General features: G+C 44.1%; 1 protein-coding gene across 1 annotated transcript in view; it reads left to right on the plus strand.

Annotated features, from left to right (window-relative positions):
* The window catches only part of LRIG1 (leucine rich repeats and immunoglobulin like domains 1), a 130945-nt gene that overhangs the window by 97540 nt on the left and 13030 nt on the right, over positions 1–20375 (plus strand). The window contains exons 9-13 of the mRNA XM_060271328.2: positions 2186–2266; positions 11254–11325; positions 14772–14843; positions 16349–16512; positions 19964–20281. Of these exons, the coding sequence (XP_060127311.1) occupies positions 2186–2266; positions 11254–11325; positions 14772–14843; positions 16349–16512; positions 19964–20281 (707 nt within the window). The remainder of the gene's footprint in view (positions 1–2185; positions 2267–11253; positions 11326–14771; positions 14844–16348; positions 16513–19963; positions 20282–20375) is intronic.

Raw genomic sequence — 20375 nt, forward strand, 5'->3', positions numbered from 1 at the left:
TTTTCTTCTTTTCTGTTTCAGTAAGACACAAAGCCCATGGCATAAATAGTGAGGATTGCCATTGATCTGAAGCCCGCTTGGTGTAGCATGGGAGATTACTTGTCTCTGGTACAGCTTTCCTGCCTGAGAGCAAGGGTCCCCTTTCCAGTTTCCCATGCTTAGTGTGACTAAAAAAACAAAACCACCCTGTTACGCTACTACTGTACTGTCTTTGATGGAATACTTCATTCTCAGCTGGAATATATAGGAGCTAGCAATGCTGTGGCTGCTTCTTTCCCACAATTTATCTTGGCTTTTAATGCCTTGTGATTATGCATGCATAATTATTAATCCCCCCAGTGTCATGAAATCCTTAGTGCCAGTTTTCTGGCATGGTTTTGCACTGTGGCCAGCATCTATGGGATTAATTTTCTTTTTTTTTCAAAAGGAAACACACACATTTTATTTGAGACAAATGAACAACGCTCGTTGTTGCTGCTGCTATTATTATTACCGGTATATTCTAAGCTTTGTTGAGGCACTGGCTTGTTTGAAAGGAAGCAAGAACTTCCCTCCTTAGCTACCGCGCTGTGCAGCCATTTATTCCTTTTATTGGACAGAGGGAGGAAGCGCTTTATGTTCCTTTGCCTTTTCCGAGAACCACTTTTTGGTCCCATGCATGCTTTCAGAAAGGCCCTTCTCCTAAGCAGCTGGCACCAAAAAGGACGAAAGGCTTTCCCAAAGCATAAAAAAGAGAGAGCTGTTTTGGATTGCAGCTAATTCGTGGGTCGCCTTTTGTGTCCACTGCCCAGAGAGAAAGCTAGGGTGGGAGAGCAAGTTCTAATTGAATCAAGAAGAAGGCCCATTGGGTCCTGCACCTGGTGAAAAAGAGCTGGGCATGCTTTAATTACGGCCTATTGTTGACAAGCCTTTGGTGGGTGTGAAACTGCTGAAATGCGAAGCTATTCAAATAGAGGTCAGGCCCAGGGACCTCACAGCAGAATGATTAACAAGGCAGTGTGCATTCAGGGCCAGCCAGCCAGAAAGAATAGGAAATTGGCAACAGGGGCTGGGAGAAAGCAAAGTTGAATGCAAGGAAAACTGGGCTGGAATACTGAATCCCTATACTTTGTGTGTGAAAGTACGCGTCTCCCCCCCCCCCCAAAAAAAAAACTTTTCATCCCTTGGCATTAAAAGACATTTCAGGTTCTTTTGGAAGAACCAGCATAGCAACAAGCTATGTCTTTTCTCTCTCCCCCCTTTTATAGAAAATGCAATGTAGAGGTCAACCAACCAACCAACCAACTAGCTAACTAAAAAAGTTTGCTGTAGAAATCTCACTCATGTGCAAGGTTCCCAAAATGTCCTTAGCCAATATGCCATTACGAGAGTGCGTCTTTTCCCACTCCTCCAAAGATAAATTTGCAAAAAGAGAAGTAGAGGGAATAGGGAGGACACTTGATTGGAGTAAAACTGCCTTTGTGGCATGTGTAGAACCAAAGATAGTGTGGCTCAAAGAAATAAAAGTTTGCTGCTAATTGTGCTGATGTAACCTGGTCTTCTCACTGTGTGAACTTTTTAAAAAGACGTTGCCATATTTGCTGAGGCGCTGCTTCTTTCCCTCTCACTGTTTCACCACTGTTTATACGCTAGCCAGGTGTGTTGATTACATCATTTATTTATTCTTTTGGCTTCTATCTGCACAGAATTCTTTCCAGTAGCCACATCTGTGTTGACACACCCAGCAAACACCCTGATGCTTGGGATGCAATCTCCGTGCCAGTTCTGGCACAGTGATTGTGGCTTTGATTGTTCTCTTCCTAATTTTTGTCTGATTTGGAATAAAGCCCCAGTCCTTTGTTGCTCTGACAGCAAAAAAAGAAAAGAAAAACCCAACTTGGGCACCAGAAGAAGAGAAACCAAAATCTATTTCAGGCACAGAGAGACAGGAAGAAGCAGCTTCACTTTGGATTTTTAAAATTATTATTAAATAAAACAGTATGGAAGAGGCTAGACCTATTCAGTTAAGGTTAATTTTTGCTTTTTCTGCAAGTACTGGGCCGTCCTGATAAAAGCCTTATGCCTTCGGGACAAAAGAAGAACCCTTTGGTAAACTCTTCCTAAAGGTTACCCTTAGGCTCTTTTAACATTTTGCTCACAAACTGCAAAATTGATTGCGGGTTTTCTTTTGTCGTCTTCTCTCCAGGGATCTGGAACATAACGAGATTTCAGGCACAATAGAAGACATCAGCGGGGCCTTTAAAGGGCTGGAAAACTTAAGCATGCTGTGAGTGTCTTAAGATGTTTTGTTTTGGGGGTTTTTTTTTGTAAAGGGTGGTTTTTGTACAGTCCTTTTTTCTTCTTGTGCTGAACACAACATAGCATATCTTTTAGCACTGGAAGGGGAGAAGGGGAAGAATCTGTTGATAATCGTGTTGCATGTACCGGTAGTTCCTGGGTGCTCATTAAATGTTTTCATTGTGCAGCATATGTCTTAGTAACGGTTTCGTTTCTCTGAATGATTTTGGGATTCTTAGAATTGCACGCCGTTCTTTTATTCATATCAACCTTGAACTGTAAATTGGTTAGAAAACCCAATATCTCTTTATACTCTTATGGAATTTCTAATTTCCTGCTGTTCAGCATCTGCCAGTGTGCTAACAAACCTGAGAATGCAGTAGACTTCGTGGAAATTCTGTTTTTGGTGTTCTTGGATTGTACTTGAATTGTAGACTGTAGGCACAACACTACACTTGAGATCCATTAGTAAAGAGGCTATAGGGTTTAACAGAAGTTTTGGAGTGGATCACTTCAGGCTGTATAGCTGCCCTGTACTGTTGAAATGGGTGCAGTTGTAAGTGGAACATGGCAGCACATGGGAGATGCATCCTTATGTTGCATCCTCTGCAGTACGCAGTATAGATTGAAGAGGTTTATAATAATAATAATAATAATAATAATAATAATAATAATAATAATAATAATAATTTATTTATACCCCGCCCATCTGGCCGGGTTCCCCCAGCCACTCTGGGCGGCTTCCAACAAAATATCAAAATACAGAAATCCATCAAACATTAAAAACTTCCCTAAACAGGGCTGCCATGAGATGCCTTCTAAAGGTCTGGTAATTGTTGTTCTCTTTGACCTCTGGTGGGAGGGCATTCCACAGGGTGGAACGAGGGAACAGTCAGAAGGCCCTCGGCGCTGGACCTCAGTGTCGGGGCAGAACGATGGTGGAGGAGACGCTCCTTCAGGTATACTGGACCGAGGCCGTTTAGGGCTTTAAAGGTTTAGGACATGATACAATTGTGCTCCTCCCTTCTATGGCCATGCCCTCATTGACTTTACACCAGCTCCAGTGTAAAGCATTTCCCTCCTTTTAGTTTTAGGGTAAAGGTAAAGGGACCCCTGCCCGTTAGGTCCAGTCGTGAACAACTCAGGGGTTGCGGCACTCATCTCATTTTATTGGCCGAGGGAGCCAGTGTACAGCTTCCGGGTCATGGCCACCATGACTAAGCCGCTTCTGCTGAACCATAGCAGCGCACAGAAATGCTGTTTACCTTCCCGCTGGAGCGGTACCTATTTATCTACTTGCACTTTGATGTGCTTTCGAACTGCTAGGTTGGCAGGAGCTGGGACCAAACAATGGGAGCTCACCCCATCACAGGGATTCAAACCACCGACCTTCTGATCGGCAAACCCTAGGCTCAGTGGTTTAGACCACAGCGCCACCCACGTCCCAATAGTTTTAGGGTAGGTGGGATTAAAAAAAACCAAATACCTCTGTGTTGATGACTGCCCTGCCCATGTCACCACAGCAAAGCATAGGATATGGTGAAATTCAGTATCAACTCCACCCATGCTTGCCAGTGGAAATCTCAACACGTAATAGTTTTCTCTTTCATTTTTTTCATGTTGCAATTCCGAATCCAGGGCAAGCCACAAGCCTCTCCTTTGTGTTGAGATTATTGTTAATTATTATTATTTTATTAAATTTATATACCTCCCTTCATCTGAGGATCACAGGGTGGCTTACAATATAAAACAAAACAAAACCATGCCATAGTAACAAACAAAAACAACAACTTTCTCCCCCCCCCCAAAAAAAGTAACATAAGGATGGTAAAGAGTGCGAGAAGAGGGATCACTCCCACTGTTTAACCCATTATTCCAGCTAAGGAGTAGGCAGGCAATGGGCCAGTTTATAGGAAGATTCTTGAATAGTACTGTAGCAACAGAGTAAGGCTCCGGTGCTTCTTAAAGCTGCACATCCCCAGGACAACATGGAGACTCCGAAACGATGGTTCCGTTTTACCTGTGTAGGTAGGAACCAGGTGGCAGGAAGTAGCTTCTGAAATGGTTGCAGGATGGGCCTGTGGCAAGAGGCTGGACAGGTTGAGTTTCACCCAAGGCCAGGCAGTGAACCGAGAGGACTTTGTCGGGATTAGAAAACGAAGGGATCAGATAAGCTAAGTATTGGCCTCTCAATATTACACGCATCCTGCATGCAAGCAAGGGAGGCTTGCGGAGGCAACCTATCAGCTGGGCCTCAGGTGGTTGGTGAACTAGCTCCCAGCTTCCTATTTCAGAGCGTTTAGACTCCATTGGAACAGTCTACAGCTTGGCACACTTGGTTAGAAATAAGTATTGCCATTGCTGAAAGGGGTGTGTGTGTGTGACTTTCTTCCCTCACTTCAAATTGGAAGTAGTTGGAACCCTTTAAAACAGTTGCCAAGCAACCACAAAAGGCCACAGAACCCAGATTTTGCCAACTCCATAAACGGACTCTGGCATTTTCTCCTTCTCTGGGAAAATACATAGCCCGTAGCCTAATTATGTGGCCATGCCAGCAAAATCATATTAATACCCTACTTCTTCTCGCCCCCTCCATTTTGGTGTATGTGCAGTATTTTAAGATTTCAGTGAATTGTCAGCAGCCCAGAGTAGTCCGTGGTGTCAAGTGGTATAGTTTAAGAAACACGCACACACTCTTTGGCTCACTACTTATTTTAGACCGTAATTGTTAGATTATTGGTGGGTTATTTGCAGCTATTCATTAAAAAGTCATCAAAGATTAACTTGGGTACATTATATGATAAGCGTTATTTTTCCATCAGGCAGGGTTTTGTGTTTAAACTGTCGACCAAATAGATTAGCATAAGGGGGAGGCGTGGGGTGGGGGTGGGCAGACACTTAGGAGGAGACCTTCGAATGAATTAATAATTACCTCAGCACTTTGGAGATTGCTTTAAAAGCTGCTCCCCTTTTGATCTGTTGTGGATAAGCTTCTGAAAGGGTTTCTCAATGAGCCCTGCAGTGCCTTGTTCAGCATATCGGAGGTGTTAAACGGGGAGAAAGGGGCAGGCCAAGTTGCTAGCCTTCCCTGCATTATGGATGAGGCCCTTCACACTGGGGGCGGGGGGGAGCAGGCCCTGCATTACAACAGTGCCTTGGAAGAAGCGTGAGCAACAATTCTTCTCACCCCTACTGATTATGGAGACCTTGTATTCAAAATACCCACCTCTCTCCTTAATAGAAGGCAAGTGAAAAGCGGGCCAAAACAAACAGAAGAAATGCAAATCTTGTTTTTCATTAAAAACAATTTAAAATAATGCTACAAACACAGTGAAAGAACTAAAATCCAAACGATTGAAAACTCTGAAGGAGAGCAGAAGAACCTTCAATTACCGGTCATTTAAAAGTCCCCCAGATAAGAGATTTTTTTACTTGGGAGCCAAACTGAATGGTGAAAAGTGAATATCTCTCAGGAAACTGTTCTACAGCTTGGGTGCCACCACTGAGAAGGCCCTGTCCCTGGTAATCGGCTACTGTTCCTTGGACAATGACCTCAATAAAAAGGCAGGCTCATGGAGGTGGCCATCACAGAGGAACTAAAACAAGCTTCCATTTATCTGGTATTGGGCTGAGGATGTGGTCTAACTTCTCAGCTACGGTAGGCCACATAGGGCTGTGCAGTAGGGTCTCAGCCAAGTTCAGAGAAAGCCTTGCATAAAGTTCAAGCTTGAGAGCGAAGGAGGGGAGTCTGAGTCGAGTCACATAATGCTTTGGACTACCACGTTTCTGTTTGGACTGCAGCCAGGCAACAGAGTCCTTTCCACATAGTCGGCTATGTGGACTAGTTTCCTTCTTTCCCATGAGATAGCTATTGTGTTTACTTTTCTGGAGCAGGGATGGGAAGAAGCAGCAGTAGCAGCAGCTAGCAAGCAGCCAACATGCAACCAGAATTAAAGCTTGAAATCCAGGGCTGGCAGAAAATAGGTCAGCTACGTGGGAAGGACTTGTCCAACTAGGAAGCTGCTTTATACAATGTCAGGCGATTGGTCCATATATTACAAAAAGAGACAGAGGGCAGTCTAATTATTCAGGCTACCATAATGGCTTGAAAAGGGGCATTGGTTCCCTTTACAGTCCTCAATGATAGAGCTGCCTGTTAAGGAACTCCTGGAAATACTCGGGGGGGGGGGGGAAGTGCTCAGAATACTCTGGTCAGAATTTTGGCTTTCTCACACCTCTGCAGTTCCCAGGGCTCCGTTGAGGGAAACCATGGCAATTAAAAAATCCTATCTAAACCGCATCCAAGTTGGCAGACGGAGCTCCGTTCGTAACTAGAAACATTCTAAGTAGAGTTATTCGTAAGTAGAGGTACCACTGTACTGGGGTACGTATAGCGTACATACCTGTCTTGGAGAACAGACGTATGAGCTTTTTACCCAAATGCTGCTTTTACCCAAATGCTGAGATCCAGCGCCGAGGGCCTTTTCGGTAGTGGCCCCTGCCCTGTGGAACGTCCTCCCATCAGAGGTCAAGGAGATAAACAACTACTTGACATTTAGAAAACACCTAAAGGCAGCCCTGTTTAGGGAAGTTTTTAATCTGTGATATTTTAATGTATTTTAATCTTTGTTGGAAGCCACTCAGAGTGGTGGGGGAAGCCCAGCCAGATGGGCGGGGTATTAATAATAATAATAATAATAATAATAATAATAATAATAATTTTAAGGACTAAACCAAGAAGAAGCATGGGAGCTGAAGCAATGACAAGGCTTGGGTTGGCATACGTGGGATAGTTAGTTCATGCAGGCAAGATGCCGTTTCCTACGTACTGTTTGCCAACTCCTCATCTGATCCACTAGCTTTGGCTAGGTGTGGCTGAGAAGAAGCAATGTGCCAGGAGAGGCATACCTGAAAGTTGTAGGGTGTGTTCTTTGTGGAAGTGGCCACATGTGTGAGTCGCTTACATAAACAACAAAGATAATTACACCCGCTGTTCCCAGCTCTGGAAACGACAGGCCATTTGCAAGTAGCACCACATGTTTAGTTTGTCCAGGTAGAGCTGTCTGCCCACATGCAGTTTGCTTATGGAAACTGAATTGCTATGAGGTGACACTGCCCAATGTTTTATTTCCGGAATCCGTTCCAACAGTGGGGTCTCTGTTTTACAGACTGGAAGATCTTTAGTAGGGTAACTTTCTCTCACATCTGTTCCAAGCTAGGCACATGGGGTGGAATTCAACTAAGTGGTTGCATCCACGGAATGAGGTCTACTCGTGTCTCTTCCCCCATGCCACCTAAATCCGTTCTGGAGGGTTGGAGGAACCCCTAGAACGGGTTTAAGGAGGGCATGGAACACACAGGGAGAGGAGATGGGAGATTGCATCATTGGCACAAGCATTTCTGCTTGCCCAGTGGAACAATCTTAACTGCACAACATTGAATTCCACCCTCCGTTTGGATTCAGCCTGTTGTCTCCAGTTTTAAGGACATTGCCAGATGTGCAGTTTTGTTCCGAAATAAGAGAGCTGCATAACCTTTCCCACCTGTTTGCTCACCACTTCTAGATACTGGCCTTGTTAAAGTAATGCCAGAAGCATTACATATTAAGGTTCTGAATATGAGCAACTAAGAATTCTGTGTGAGAAATTTAGCCAACAGTGCCCTTCAGCTCTCTATATTGGACAAACAGGCCAAACCCTACGCCAAAGGATAAATGGACATAAATCTGACATCAGGAATCACAAGGCTGATAAACCAGTAGGAGAACACTTCAATCTCCCAGGACATTCTATACAAGATCTCAAAGTAGCTGTCTTACTACAAAAGAATTTCAGAAATAGACTGGAAAGAGAAGTTGCTGAATTGCAACTTATCACCAAGCTTAAAACCATGGAGAGACCTGGTTTGAACAGAGACACTGGATTCTTAACTCATTATACATGATAAAGTGATCTTCAGCCACCTCACCCCTTGCTTTTTCATGCAAGACCATTTGCAGTCGTTTACAGTCGTCAACAGCTATCAGTCAGTCAATCACCCATTTCCACCACCCTTCTGAGTGATACCCCCCTCCCCACCCTTTCTCTACATATAAGCGTCTGGGGACTTCTATTTCAGTGTGTCTGAAGAAGTGTGCATGCACACGAAAGTTCATACCAAAATAAAAACTTAGTTGGTCTTTAAGGTGCTGCTGGAAGGAATTTTTTTTATTTTGTTTCAACCACATCAGACCAACACGGCTACCTACCTGTAACAGGAAAGAGAAGTTGCTGAATTGCAACTCATTACCAAGCTTAAAACCATGGAGAGACCTGGACTGAATTGAATTCCTATCTCATTATACAGTACATGATGAAGCTATCTTTAGCCATCTCACCCCTTGCTTTTTCCTGCAAGACCAATTGCAGTCGTTAACAGTTGTCAACAGGTTTACCACTCCTATCAGCCAATCACCCATTCCCACCACCCTTCTGAGTAATACTCACTATACATAAGGGTCTGGTGACTTCTGTTTCAGTGTATCTGAAGAAGTGTGCATGCACACGAAAGCTCATAGCCATGACAAACTTAGTTGGTCTCTTAAGGTGCTACTGGAATGAATTTATTATTATTATTATTTGTTTCGACTACGTCAGACCAACACGGCTACCTACCTGTAACTAAGAATACTGTGTGAGAAATCTAGCAAGACAGAGCAGCATATCTAAAGAAGACAGCTTTGATCTTCTCCGTTTACCCACAGGTGAATTCCTATCCCAGAATCTATCCATTGCTCCAGTCATAGATTCACAAGGTGGGGTGTCTTCCTGACTCCCATAGTCTTCCATATTCTTGGGCATTCTGCCATGCTTCATCACATCTTTATTCAGGGTAGAGAGTTACCACGATACTCTTAGTGAAAATGCAATCAACATTCCAGGACTCATCATATAATACTCCTGAGTTGATTTATTGTAGAATTTTAATCTCTTCTGTCATCAGGAATCAGGATGAGGCTACATTGCATTAAAAAAACAACCCAAGGAAAACGCTAGAAATCAGATATAAATAACAGGATACCTCTGTGCCAATTTAGTCCCAGCTACGGTATTAAGACACCAAGCAACATAAGAAAGTCCCTAAAGTGTTTCCCAGATTGTGGGAATCCAGATTTGATTTCATGACCATGCCAGTTCTAATGCCACCATACTGCATTTCTGTATGTACGAGGAGGGTGGAACAGAGCAGCAAACACTTTTTCTTGGAACTTAATGTAACTTGAGTAGCTTTTACTTTTACTTTTAAAGTAGACCTGCTAGTTCTCATGCTGCAGAGGATGGTTGAGGATGTGGCAGCAGCATATTGCAGAGAGTTAGAAGGCTAAAAACTAAACCCACATGATGGGACTGTGGCTTGCCAAGTCACATGGATTTGGGGATATAAAGACTCAATGTTTTGAATGGCAGAAGCTAGCAATACCAAGCCTTTCGGTCATCATGGCTCTTTGGCCTGGACTCAGGTAGCCAGAAATAAAGAAGGTTGAGCCAGAAATGAGTTTTCTATATGCATAAAAAAGTGCAGGCTCCCACCCTGCCTCAGTCACAGGCTCAAGTGCATTCATTTGGAAACAAATTAATAGGGATAAAGCGGGGGAGAAATGATCTACCTAAAAACACATTGTGTGTCATGTGGTCACAGAAATCCATATTCAGCTGCCAAACAAATTGAGGTGTCCCCTCTTTAACGCAGGTGGCACTGTGGTCCAAACCACAGAGCCTAGGGCTTGCCGATCAGAAGGTTGGCAGCAACGTGGTGAGCTCCCATTGCTCGGTCCCAGCTCCTGCCAACCTAGCAGTTCGAAAGCACGTCAAGTGCAAGTAGATAAATAGGTACCGCTACGGCGGGAAGGTAAACGGTGTTTCCGTGCGCTGCTCTGGTTCGCCAGAAGCGGCTTAGTCATGTTTGCCACATGCCCCGGAAGCTGTCTGCGGACAAACGCCGGCTCCTCGGCCTATAGAGCGAGATGAGCGCCGCAACCCCAGAGTCGTCCGCGACTGGACCTAACGGTCAGGGGTACCTTTACCTTTACCTCTTTAATTAAAATACCTAATTACTGCATGCAGTTCTTCATGGGGGAAAAGCATGTGGAATGGTTAGGGTCAGTTATTTACCATCCGATGGGAAGCATAGAAGGAGCTCTTATATCAACTGCTTAGAGATTTTACTGGCAATTAAAAGGTATAGTACATTTTGTTAAATAAATAAAAAAAACCTAAAACAAAGGGCTTTATTAGGCAGCGGGCATTGTTCTAAGACACCTTATATCTTTTAATGCTCTAAAGTGCCTAGTTTGTTTTAGGTGCATAATAAATAGTCTCTTGAGGGGTGAGGGGGGGGCGTGTGCAGGACAAAGATACCTTGTCCCTTGGAGCATCACCTAAATCCGCTGTGATGGTTTTAGCTGTTTCTTCCGAAGGCTCTCAGGGCTTCTCCCCACCCCTGGGCACCTGATGTGTGGCAAGGAAGTCACAGGATTATATGGGTCTCTATTGCGAGTCATTTATTACCAGCTGCGAAAAGATCAGGAGTGAAATGAGGCGAGTCCAGTGTCTCGTTTAAACCGTTTTCTTTCTGATAACTGAAGGTCAACTCATATTCTGACTCCCCTTTCCCCAGCAACCCGAGCGAACCTGCGTTTCTTAATTCAGCACAGCGTGCCCCGTGTAAAGCTATCATCACTATTAAGTTCTAATAAAGATAAAAGTATTTAATTTCAGGGAAAGGGGGAGAGAGAGTACACATACTTCGGCTTCCTTAATCTGCACAGATCGTATTTCCAGTGCCTTACATGGGGATGTTTCATCAGATAGAGCCACGCTAATTGGGGTCTTTTCATTTTCTTTTTTTCTCTTCTCTCTCTCTCTCTTCCTCCCTCCCTCCCTCCCCCCCCCACCTCCCCAAACTGCTTATCTATCGCTGGGTGTTTTGAAACTGCAGAACTCTGTTTGGAAACAAGATCAAGTCTGTGGCCAAGGAGGCATTCTCAGGCTTGGAGGCCCTGGAACACCTGTGAGTAACCCACAATGCTTTGCAGTTTTGAAGAGAAGTGGCTGGGTGGGAGAAGGGAAGCCTGCCAGAAGTGGCTGCTGGAGAGGCCTGCGAGCAATTTAATAGCATCTTTGTAAGCTGAGAAGCCAGTCCGTTTGTGAGAGCCAGCTGCTTCCTTCTCATTATAAGTCAGCTCCAACGTTGACTCTTTTTCCTTCTTCTCCTCCCTGCCAGGAAGAAAGTTATAGAACACATGGCCAATTTGCATGCTATTATTTTATTTTTTATTTTTTAAAAAAAACAACAACAACGCACAATGGAGTATATCTTATTTATTCAGACGAGAGGCACAGCAAAAATCCTAACCTACTGGGAAATCTTCTTATTCCCTTTGCTCTCACGCTCGGTTTTGCCTTTGCTAATGTCCTGGGGTAGTATCCTTCGCTCCGTTCTTCCTCTCCACCTGGGTCTCTGTGTTTAAAATGCAAGAGGGAGTGGGGGGAACAAGTTCCACAGGAGTCCCTCTCCGTTTATTTTGCTAGTCAAGCCAAGCAAGCTGTAAGGCAACCGGCAGTAAGGAAATGGTGCATGCATAGCTGCCAAGTTTTCCCTTTTCTCGCGAGGAAGCCTATTCAGCATAAGGGGATTTCCCTTAAAAAAAGGGAGAACTTGGCAGCTATGGGTGCATGTGTGTGTTGCTTTTGCTTTGGCAGGTAACCTCTCTCTGTTTGAAATGGACTCTCAATATGGCAAGCAGTATCAGTTGGTAATGCTGACTGGGCGGCATGTTCTTCTGCATTGCCTCCATGTCTGCATAATGGATCCTTACATTGCCATATTGTAGGCTTGAAATGTTTCAAAAGTTCAGCCCCCACCCCATATTTTTGTCTTCCCTTCCTCTCCCTTTCCTGGCATTGGGAACATGACAAATTTGCAATAAGTCGTTTGAATTTTAAAAAAAGCCAAAATGTTCCCAGTTAATTGGCCAGCAGATTTTTTAATAAATAAATAAATAAAATATATACTTGCTATTTAATGCAGGTACAGTGTTGCCTCCAGTTGCGAATGGGATCCGTTCCGGAGGTCTGGCCGGATCCTGAGGGTTTTTTTTTTGCAACCTGAGGATCATTGTCATACGCATGCGCGTGTGGTGGTAGACTGCTTCTGCGCATGCACGTGTGGCAAAACACTTCCGGGTTTGCCACTTTCGCAACCTGAAGTTTACGTTACCCGAGGGTAGCGTAACCCGAGGTGCTATTGTACTTAGAAATATTGCAAGTGGCCATTACTATTTTAGTTCACTTATGCACAAAAGAGAATGTGTCTAAGGTTGGGTGAGAAGCACAAAAATAGTTTTGTCTTCTAAAGACAAAGGGCAGATAGATGTTGCCGGACTCCAGCTGCCATCGTTCCTGACCATGGGCCATGCTGACTGGGATGGATGGGAGTTGGAGTCCGACAGCTGGATAGTCGCAGGCTCCCCATCCCTGCTACAGAGACAGTAGGAATCTTCTCTGCACAGGAGCTACACCTAAAGTCAGCTGGATCGTGCCAAAAACAAAACAAAACCCCGTGTCCCTTTGTGGCAGAATTACTATTTTTATTCAGATGCTAAAATATATTGTTTTATGGACTTGCATACTACTTTTCGGGCAAAAAATGCCTCCCAAAGCTGTGTGCAAACTATGTATCTTGCACATCATTAAAATATAGAATGAAATCCAATGTTGCACAGGCAGAGAGAGATTTTTGAGGCCAAATTTTGAAGATGCACAGGGTGCTGCAGGGAGAGGAAAATGGAGAGAGTTTCATATCTGCACGGAATCTTTTGGATGCAACTCATCATATTAGTAACATTTAAAACATCAGTTCCCTTCACAGTGTTTATTCAAAGCAGGTACAAACCATACAGTGAGAAGAACCCAGCATAACCATAATAGTCAGCCGCTAAAGGTCATGGTGAAATTAAGATTTCTTTCATCGGGCATCAACAGAGCTGGTTTTCTTACTGAAAATGGCAAGCACTCTGTTTCTTTGAGCTGATGCTGGATTTTTTGGGTGGGAGGGGGGATGCACTGGAAGAAGCTCTTCCTTTTCTTATCCCCACACCTCGTCAGAAGTTAGATCCATCGGGGTTCTTCTTCAAATAAGGAGAGTTTTAGATGGCCACATAAGCTTCTTATCTTAAATGTAGCTTTTCAACCATTGGTCAGATAAAATCTTAAAGACATCTTACAGATGCCAGCTGTTTTAATGAACACTTACGACTCAGGAACAACACGATTGCACACATTTAAAACAACTATCCACAAGAACTCATTAACATTGTGATTAGTTCAGTTAAGGGCAAAGTGGCCTTCAGTTCACACACTCCTTTCTTCCGCTCCTTTAGCATGGCCATGGGAAGATCTATACTGTTACACTAATTATAGCAATTAGTATACAGTCGTCCCTCAGACGTCGAACAGAATCCATTCCGGGAGTCCATTCGACTTCCAAAACGTTCGGGAACCAAGCCGCGGTTTCTGATTGGCTGCAGGAAGCTCCTGCAGCCAATCGGAAGCTGCAACGGACGTTCGGGTTCCAAAGAACGTTTGCAAACTGTAACAATCATTTCTGGGTTTGCGGCATTCGGGAGCCAAAACATTTGTCTCGCAAGGCGTTCAACTTCCAAGGTACAACTGTATAGCATTATGTCCAGTCCCCAAACACTTAACTATTTTTAGTGAAAGCAAGACTGCTTCATACGCTATGGCTTGAAGTTGTTTTGTTTCCAAAGTTAAGACTTACCATAGTTTGTTGGGTTTAGGTGCCGTGGCAAGTTGCAGTTAGTCTAAAATGGAAAAGAGAGCTTCTGAACTCCTCTCAGCCATGCTAGAGGAGGAGGGGGCATGATCCTTAGACTCACAGTGGATAATCCTCAGAGTTTAGTATTATTCACAGACATAGCCACTAAGCCACTGATTTGAATTAGCCACAGTCAGACATTGCACACTCCCACTTTTTCTGGTACAGCCATAAGATGGATATTGGAAATGTTTGCTTCCCTTTTTTTAATTAAGCACAGTTTAGCATTACGTCTGAACCCAACAAACTGTGTTTAATCTTTGTGTCATGTATCACGTTGGCTCATTTCAACAAACCATGGTTTAGATGTAATGCTAAACCGCACTTAATCATAAACAGAAGCAAAAACCTCAGATCTCATCATGGCCAGGCAGGAGGGGTGGGGGTGGGAGAGTCCATAGCTCAGAGCCCCTCATTCCTGTCATGATAAATCATTGTTTACTTGTTGTTCACTTGCCTGATTTATACACAGCCTCTGATTAGTAGGGGTAGAAATATTATGAAGGAATGCAAACCTATAAACCATTTGACAGGAAGTTAACTGACATGAAATCTGGTGGAGTAAAAAAACTATTAACACTTATGTGTATTGGTTTCTTTTAATGCTTTATTTTCTGTAGGAACCTTGGAAATAATGCAATACGTTCTGTTCAGGAGGATGCATTTGCTAAGTTGAAGAACCTGAAGGAGCTGTAAGTAATGGGGGGGGCTTGTTAAGATTTATCCTGTAGTCTTTGGGCCATTGTTGCGACACGCTCCCCTCCCCCCGCGGCTGCTCTCCCCTTCCCCAACTACACTCCCACTATTGCTGCTTTCCACTTGGCACCCCCACAAGCTATTTTTATGCTAGAGCAGATGTCAGAGACTCGTCTCACATTCAGTAACGAGTGTAACAGGATCTTCTCAGCAGTCCTTTCATTGGGCTGCATCTGTGCCCTTATCCATCTCCGTTCAGGAAATCTAGGCTCCTTTTCTCTAGCCTTACGGAGCACTCAATGACTTACTTAATTTCTGGTGGCAAACCAGTCTCTCCTTTTATAACTACATTTCGGGTATGCTGGCATTTCAGTGATAAGCAGGTTTCGAATTTGATCCATGTGCCCACTTATTCTCGGGGATGGGAAAATTACGTTAGCAGATCTAACACTTCAGCTGCATCAGTGGGATCTTGTTTAGTACATTGCCAAACATCCTGTCTCATGATAATCTCCAAACCGGCTCCGCCCCTTCCAATGTTAATACGCTGCTTTATGCTCTACCATATGTTCAAACAATATTAGTTGTCCAGGATCTAAATTTATTAGCTCACTTTCCAGGTGAACATGTGGTGTGTGTGTATGTGTGTGTGTGTGTGTGTGTGTGTGTGTGTGTGCTTGCACCTGTCCAAGATCTTCTGAATTGTACCAACCAAAAACTTTTCCATTAGATGTCATTTCACTTAAAACATAGTTTAGAGAGGCGCTCATCATGATATTCTGGATGTGTAAGCGGCAATTGCTTGCTTCCATTTGATGAAATAGCAGTAGCCATGTCCCTAGACCTGAAAAGAAGCAACATAGCTTACAGAATTTGCAACCACAAGATGTGGTGATGGACAGTGTCTTAGATAGCATCCTCCCTCCCCACAAAGGACATTTACAGTGTGCTTACTCTCTATTAAGACAGATGGTATATCTGCCTTACACAGATAGATGTATTGCCTCTCATAGAGGGCTAGCAAGCAAGTTAAAAGCTATTATCCTTTTCCCCCTAGTTCACGTATACTAACGTGTGCATTTGCGGCACAGGATGACCTGAAAGAAACAAATAACAATTCCTTCTCCGGTTTAAAAAAGAGTTGTTCACCTGTGGGGAATTAATACTCACCCTGGGTGACCAGGCAAGCAGCTATTTTATAAAGATCATGTGCTGGGGTCAGATTAATGTCTCATATATTATTCCCCTGCTCTTCACCCTGAATGCCCAACTCAAGGCCAACGTTTTGTCTACTACACCACCAGCGGACACTCTCTGCCATTCTATTGCCTGGGATTTCTTTGGGATCAGTGTATATATATAAGGTGGGAAGGCTGCCCTATTAGCATCCATTATTATTTCCTTTGTCAGTATCTGGGTTGCCGTTCGCGTTAAAATTCCCTTTCAAGTTTCACAGGAGACTTTTTTCCCCCCCTTTTGCATTTTGTTTGCTTCCCTCTAGCCGCATAAACAGCGAGAGCTTCCTGTGCGATTGTCAGCTGAAATGGTTGCCGCAGTGGTTAACCAACAGGGAACTGCAGCCGTTTGTGGAAGCTACCTGCGCCCACCCAGAGTCATTAAAGGGCAGAAGCATTTTCGATGTGGCTGCAGAAAGTTTTGTGTGTGGTAAGTCTTAGCCATAGCTCGGTAATCTTGAGGTTGCTGTGGAGGGCAAGCCCTGACGCAGGAATGTTTGTATATTTTGTGGCCAACTTGTTCTTCTGTTTGCAGTGGAGTAGAGCATACATAGGATTTTAATTCTTCACTGGGCAGAGCTGGTTTTATATCAGAACTGCACTTAAATTGGCAGTGTGTGGCAGTATGTATCTGGAGCAGCAATTCCCAAAGGGGGGGGGAGGCATTAATAAGACATGGGGAAGTTTTTGGTAGAAGCGATAGAGAGCGACTCCATTTCAATCTTGTTTTCATGGGACAGCGATTGCCTGGGCATAGGATTTTCATCTTGGCTCTTCAGCTTTAGGAATTATTATTTTGCACTACCTTCATTCCACCCACCCTTACAGCAGCACAAGTAGACCTTCAGTGTGCCTGTAGGAGGAATGTTCACTCAAGCTAGCTGATGTTGTGTTAACACTTTTCTCCTGAATAGTCATTCTCTGAGCCTTTTCATTGCTGCTGCTGCTGCTGCTGCTACTTCAGGGAAAGATTGTGAACCAGCATGGCAAATAGAGAACAGCTGAATACACACATGCTTTGGTTTTTTTTTAAATAAAATCTTTTAAAATGGAATAGTTTAAAAGTGTAGAGCCACGGCCAAAGTCACAGTTCAATGTTCATACTTTCCTCCTCTTAAACTGAACAGGTCATGGGTTCTCCCCGAAATTCCCCCCCCCCTGTTTATTGATGTAGAATTCAAGCTGTCGCGATTTGTTGGGGCATTGCTAGCTTTGCGTGGCGAATAGCAGCTCCAGGAGGATCTCTCCGCTCTTGTTGAAAGCCCCATTCATCATCCTTGTTGGAGTATGTCCATATTGTACTCTGCAATCAGATAGGCGCAAATATACAGACACCTGCTCAGAACACAGGAACATCTCATCTGCTTGGATGATCTCATCCTCCAGCTGTGCGTGTATTAAAAGCTGATTAGGAAATCCATAGGCAGCAGCTCAGATAATGCTACAGTTCTTCCCACCCATAGCAACCAATGGCTGTGGCCCCACCTTGTTTACTGCATGAAGTTAAGGGCACTCTCTGTTGATGAAAGCAGCAGCACTTGGATTAGGAAACCAAGCCATGAATAAGAACGTAAATGAGAGGTTACGGTTATGCTTCCCAAACTCTAAGAGCAAAGGGCCTGTCACAGCCTTTCCCAAGCTGGTGTCCTCCATGTGTTTTGGACTAAGAACAGCTTTGCTGTGCTAGGTCGGGCTGGTAGCAGTTGTAGTCGAAAACCTTTGAAGGGAACCAGGTTGGAGAATGTGGGTTAATATAGATCTCCACTTCTCAGCAATACAGGCAGCCTTATGCTCTCAGCCCTGGCAAACCCAGACCGACGTAGTTCTGGCACAATGCCTGGCTCAGCAGCAACTGCCAGGATTGCTCTAACTGGTGGGAGCTGGGAGAGAGAGGGAGAAGATGAAATTGGGAAATAGTGTTTAGAGAGTCTTAGAAGCTGGGACCACATGCCAGAGGGTGAATGGGCAGGCAGGCCTTTTCTCAACTCCACCTGAGGCTCCTGTTACAAGTCAGTTACTATATTGAACTGCACTGAACTGACCGTTTGCCTGTCTGCGTGTGGCATTTGCTACATTTCATAGCTGATGGAACTTGCCCCTGACTTGCCAGACTGGCGTTAATTCAATTACGAAGTAGAGAGGGATTTTGAGAGTAACCCAATCTACTCCCTCTTCAGTAGAAGGCTTCCCTGCCTCCCTAGGCCCTCAAGTCAAACCATTTCAGTGGGTCTTCATCCATCGGTGCCTTAAAAAAAATTGAATCCTGGGATGGAGATTCCACAAATTATCTGAGTACTGTAGTCTCTTCCATTGTTCAGCTGTTCTCAACAGTTAGGGGTGAAGGCAACAAGAAAGAGAACGCGCCCTATGTCAGTTTTCTGCATCCTTTCACATGAGTTGCTTGTTGCTTTTCTTCCACTGGTGTTGGTGAATCTTAAAATCACCCTCCTTTATCACACCTATTCAGGTATTTGGACGCTGAGATCACTGTGAGCTCTATAATCTTATTTTCTCTTGTGTCATTCCCGCGGGGCCAACTCAGACGCACAAAAATACCGTGTGATCGATTATGTCATAGATGAAAGCCTTTCCCTCTGACATGCCAGCCTTTTGGGGAGGTTGTCCCCTCCTACACACACACACACACACACTATGTAATCTGAAGTAATTCAGCTGGAGTGGGGAAACTGGCCTTTCCTATTGATATTGGACTGCAACACCCATCATTCTTGAGTGCTGGTAGTCCAACAACATTTGGAAGGGTGCTGGAGTCCACACTCCTACTGTTTGGGAAGGGGAAAACTCTACTATGTGCATTCTCCATCTTTCGGAATTGCTCTCAGGCTGCCTTTAATAATGTAATATGTTGGCATTCCAAACCTCTTTCACCACTGAATCCCATTCAGATTTAATCTGCCCATTGAGTTTCCCCATTCCATTGGTAATGGCTGTGTTTTTTGGGTGGGGGAAAACGTTCAACGTTGAAATCAGAGATGCCTTTTGTGTGACTAATAAATTAAGCTGCTTGGAACTCAGCTAAACCAAATAGCCCTCAATGTCAGGCCTCAAGAGCAGAAGCCTCTTTGCCTTGGAAGGGTGACAACCAGCTACATCTGCCGTTCCTTCGACGTCTTTGTGCCAGGATGCTATCCTGCCTGTCAGCACTTGTCACTGGTGACATTAATTGCAACAGTTGCTGTAACTCTTAACAAATTAACATTGTCAGCCTGTGGTAGCAGCAATTGGAGGGCATCTCTCAGGGACCAGCTGACGGAAGATGGAAATAAGGTGGTGCGTGCATGCATATATATATATATATATATATATATATATATATATATATATGTTTCTGCGTACCTTGGAATTTCCCCGCCCCCTTCCTAAAATAAATTGGCCAGATGGTTCAGTTGTAAGTCAGTAGAAAGCATTGGTTTCTCCTTTCACCCAAAGGATTGATGGCAATCCTTTTTGCCATGTGTCTCCCATTTGGTATTATATCTAGCTCACGCCCTGCATTCGGAAGATTTGCTTTGGTATTCCTTCTGGTATTTTGGGTGCTGCCTATTGCTTCATTTATGCAAACAGGCAATCACACGTCTCCATAAACCCGAGAATTGTTCAGTTTATAATTTACGGTAAAGTGAGACTACAATGGGAAAACACTAATTATGCATGGCTCGTATTATTTGTAGGTATAGAGCATTTTGCTGCATTTGAATCGCATGGCCAGGAATTGGATGAAGAACAGCTTTTCTTAGCGCTCTTCCACATGGGAAAACTTGACTCTTAACACCTTGGGAAGGTGCTGAAATTCGAATGCCCCGTGGCCACGGCATCTTTCTAAATGGAAAATGCTTTGGCATTCTGTTTTCTTTTCTCAGAGGATTTCCCCAAGCCCAAAATCATCGTTGAGCCGGAAACTACAATGGCCGTTCTTGGCAAGAGCATCCGCTTCACCTGCTCGGCAGTCAGCAGCAGTAGTTCCCCCATGACCTTTGCCTGGAAGAAGGACAATGAAATTCTGCACCATGCCGAGATGGAGAACTTTGCCCATGTCCGGACCAGAGATGGTGTGGTGTGGTTCACCACCATTCTGCATCTGCGCCATGTCTCTTTCAACCACAAGGGGTGCTACCAGTGCATCATCACCAATCATTTTGGCTCTACCTATTCTCACAAAGCTCAGCTCACAGTGAATGGTGAGTGAGAATTTCATAGCTAGGGCTGAAATTGCATAACCATCTAAAATTTTGGAGATTAATTTTAAAGCATGGTGACCAAAAAAGAGGGAGA

This window comes from Zootoca vivipara, chromosome 2, assembly GCF_965207765.1.
Source record: "Zootoca vivipara chromosome 2, rZooViv2.hap1.1, whole genome shotgun sequence".
Lineage (NCBI taxonomy): Eukaryota > Metazoa > Chordata > Lepidosauria > Squamata > Lacertidae > Zootoca > Zootoca vivipara.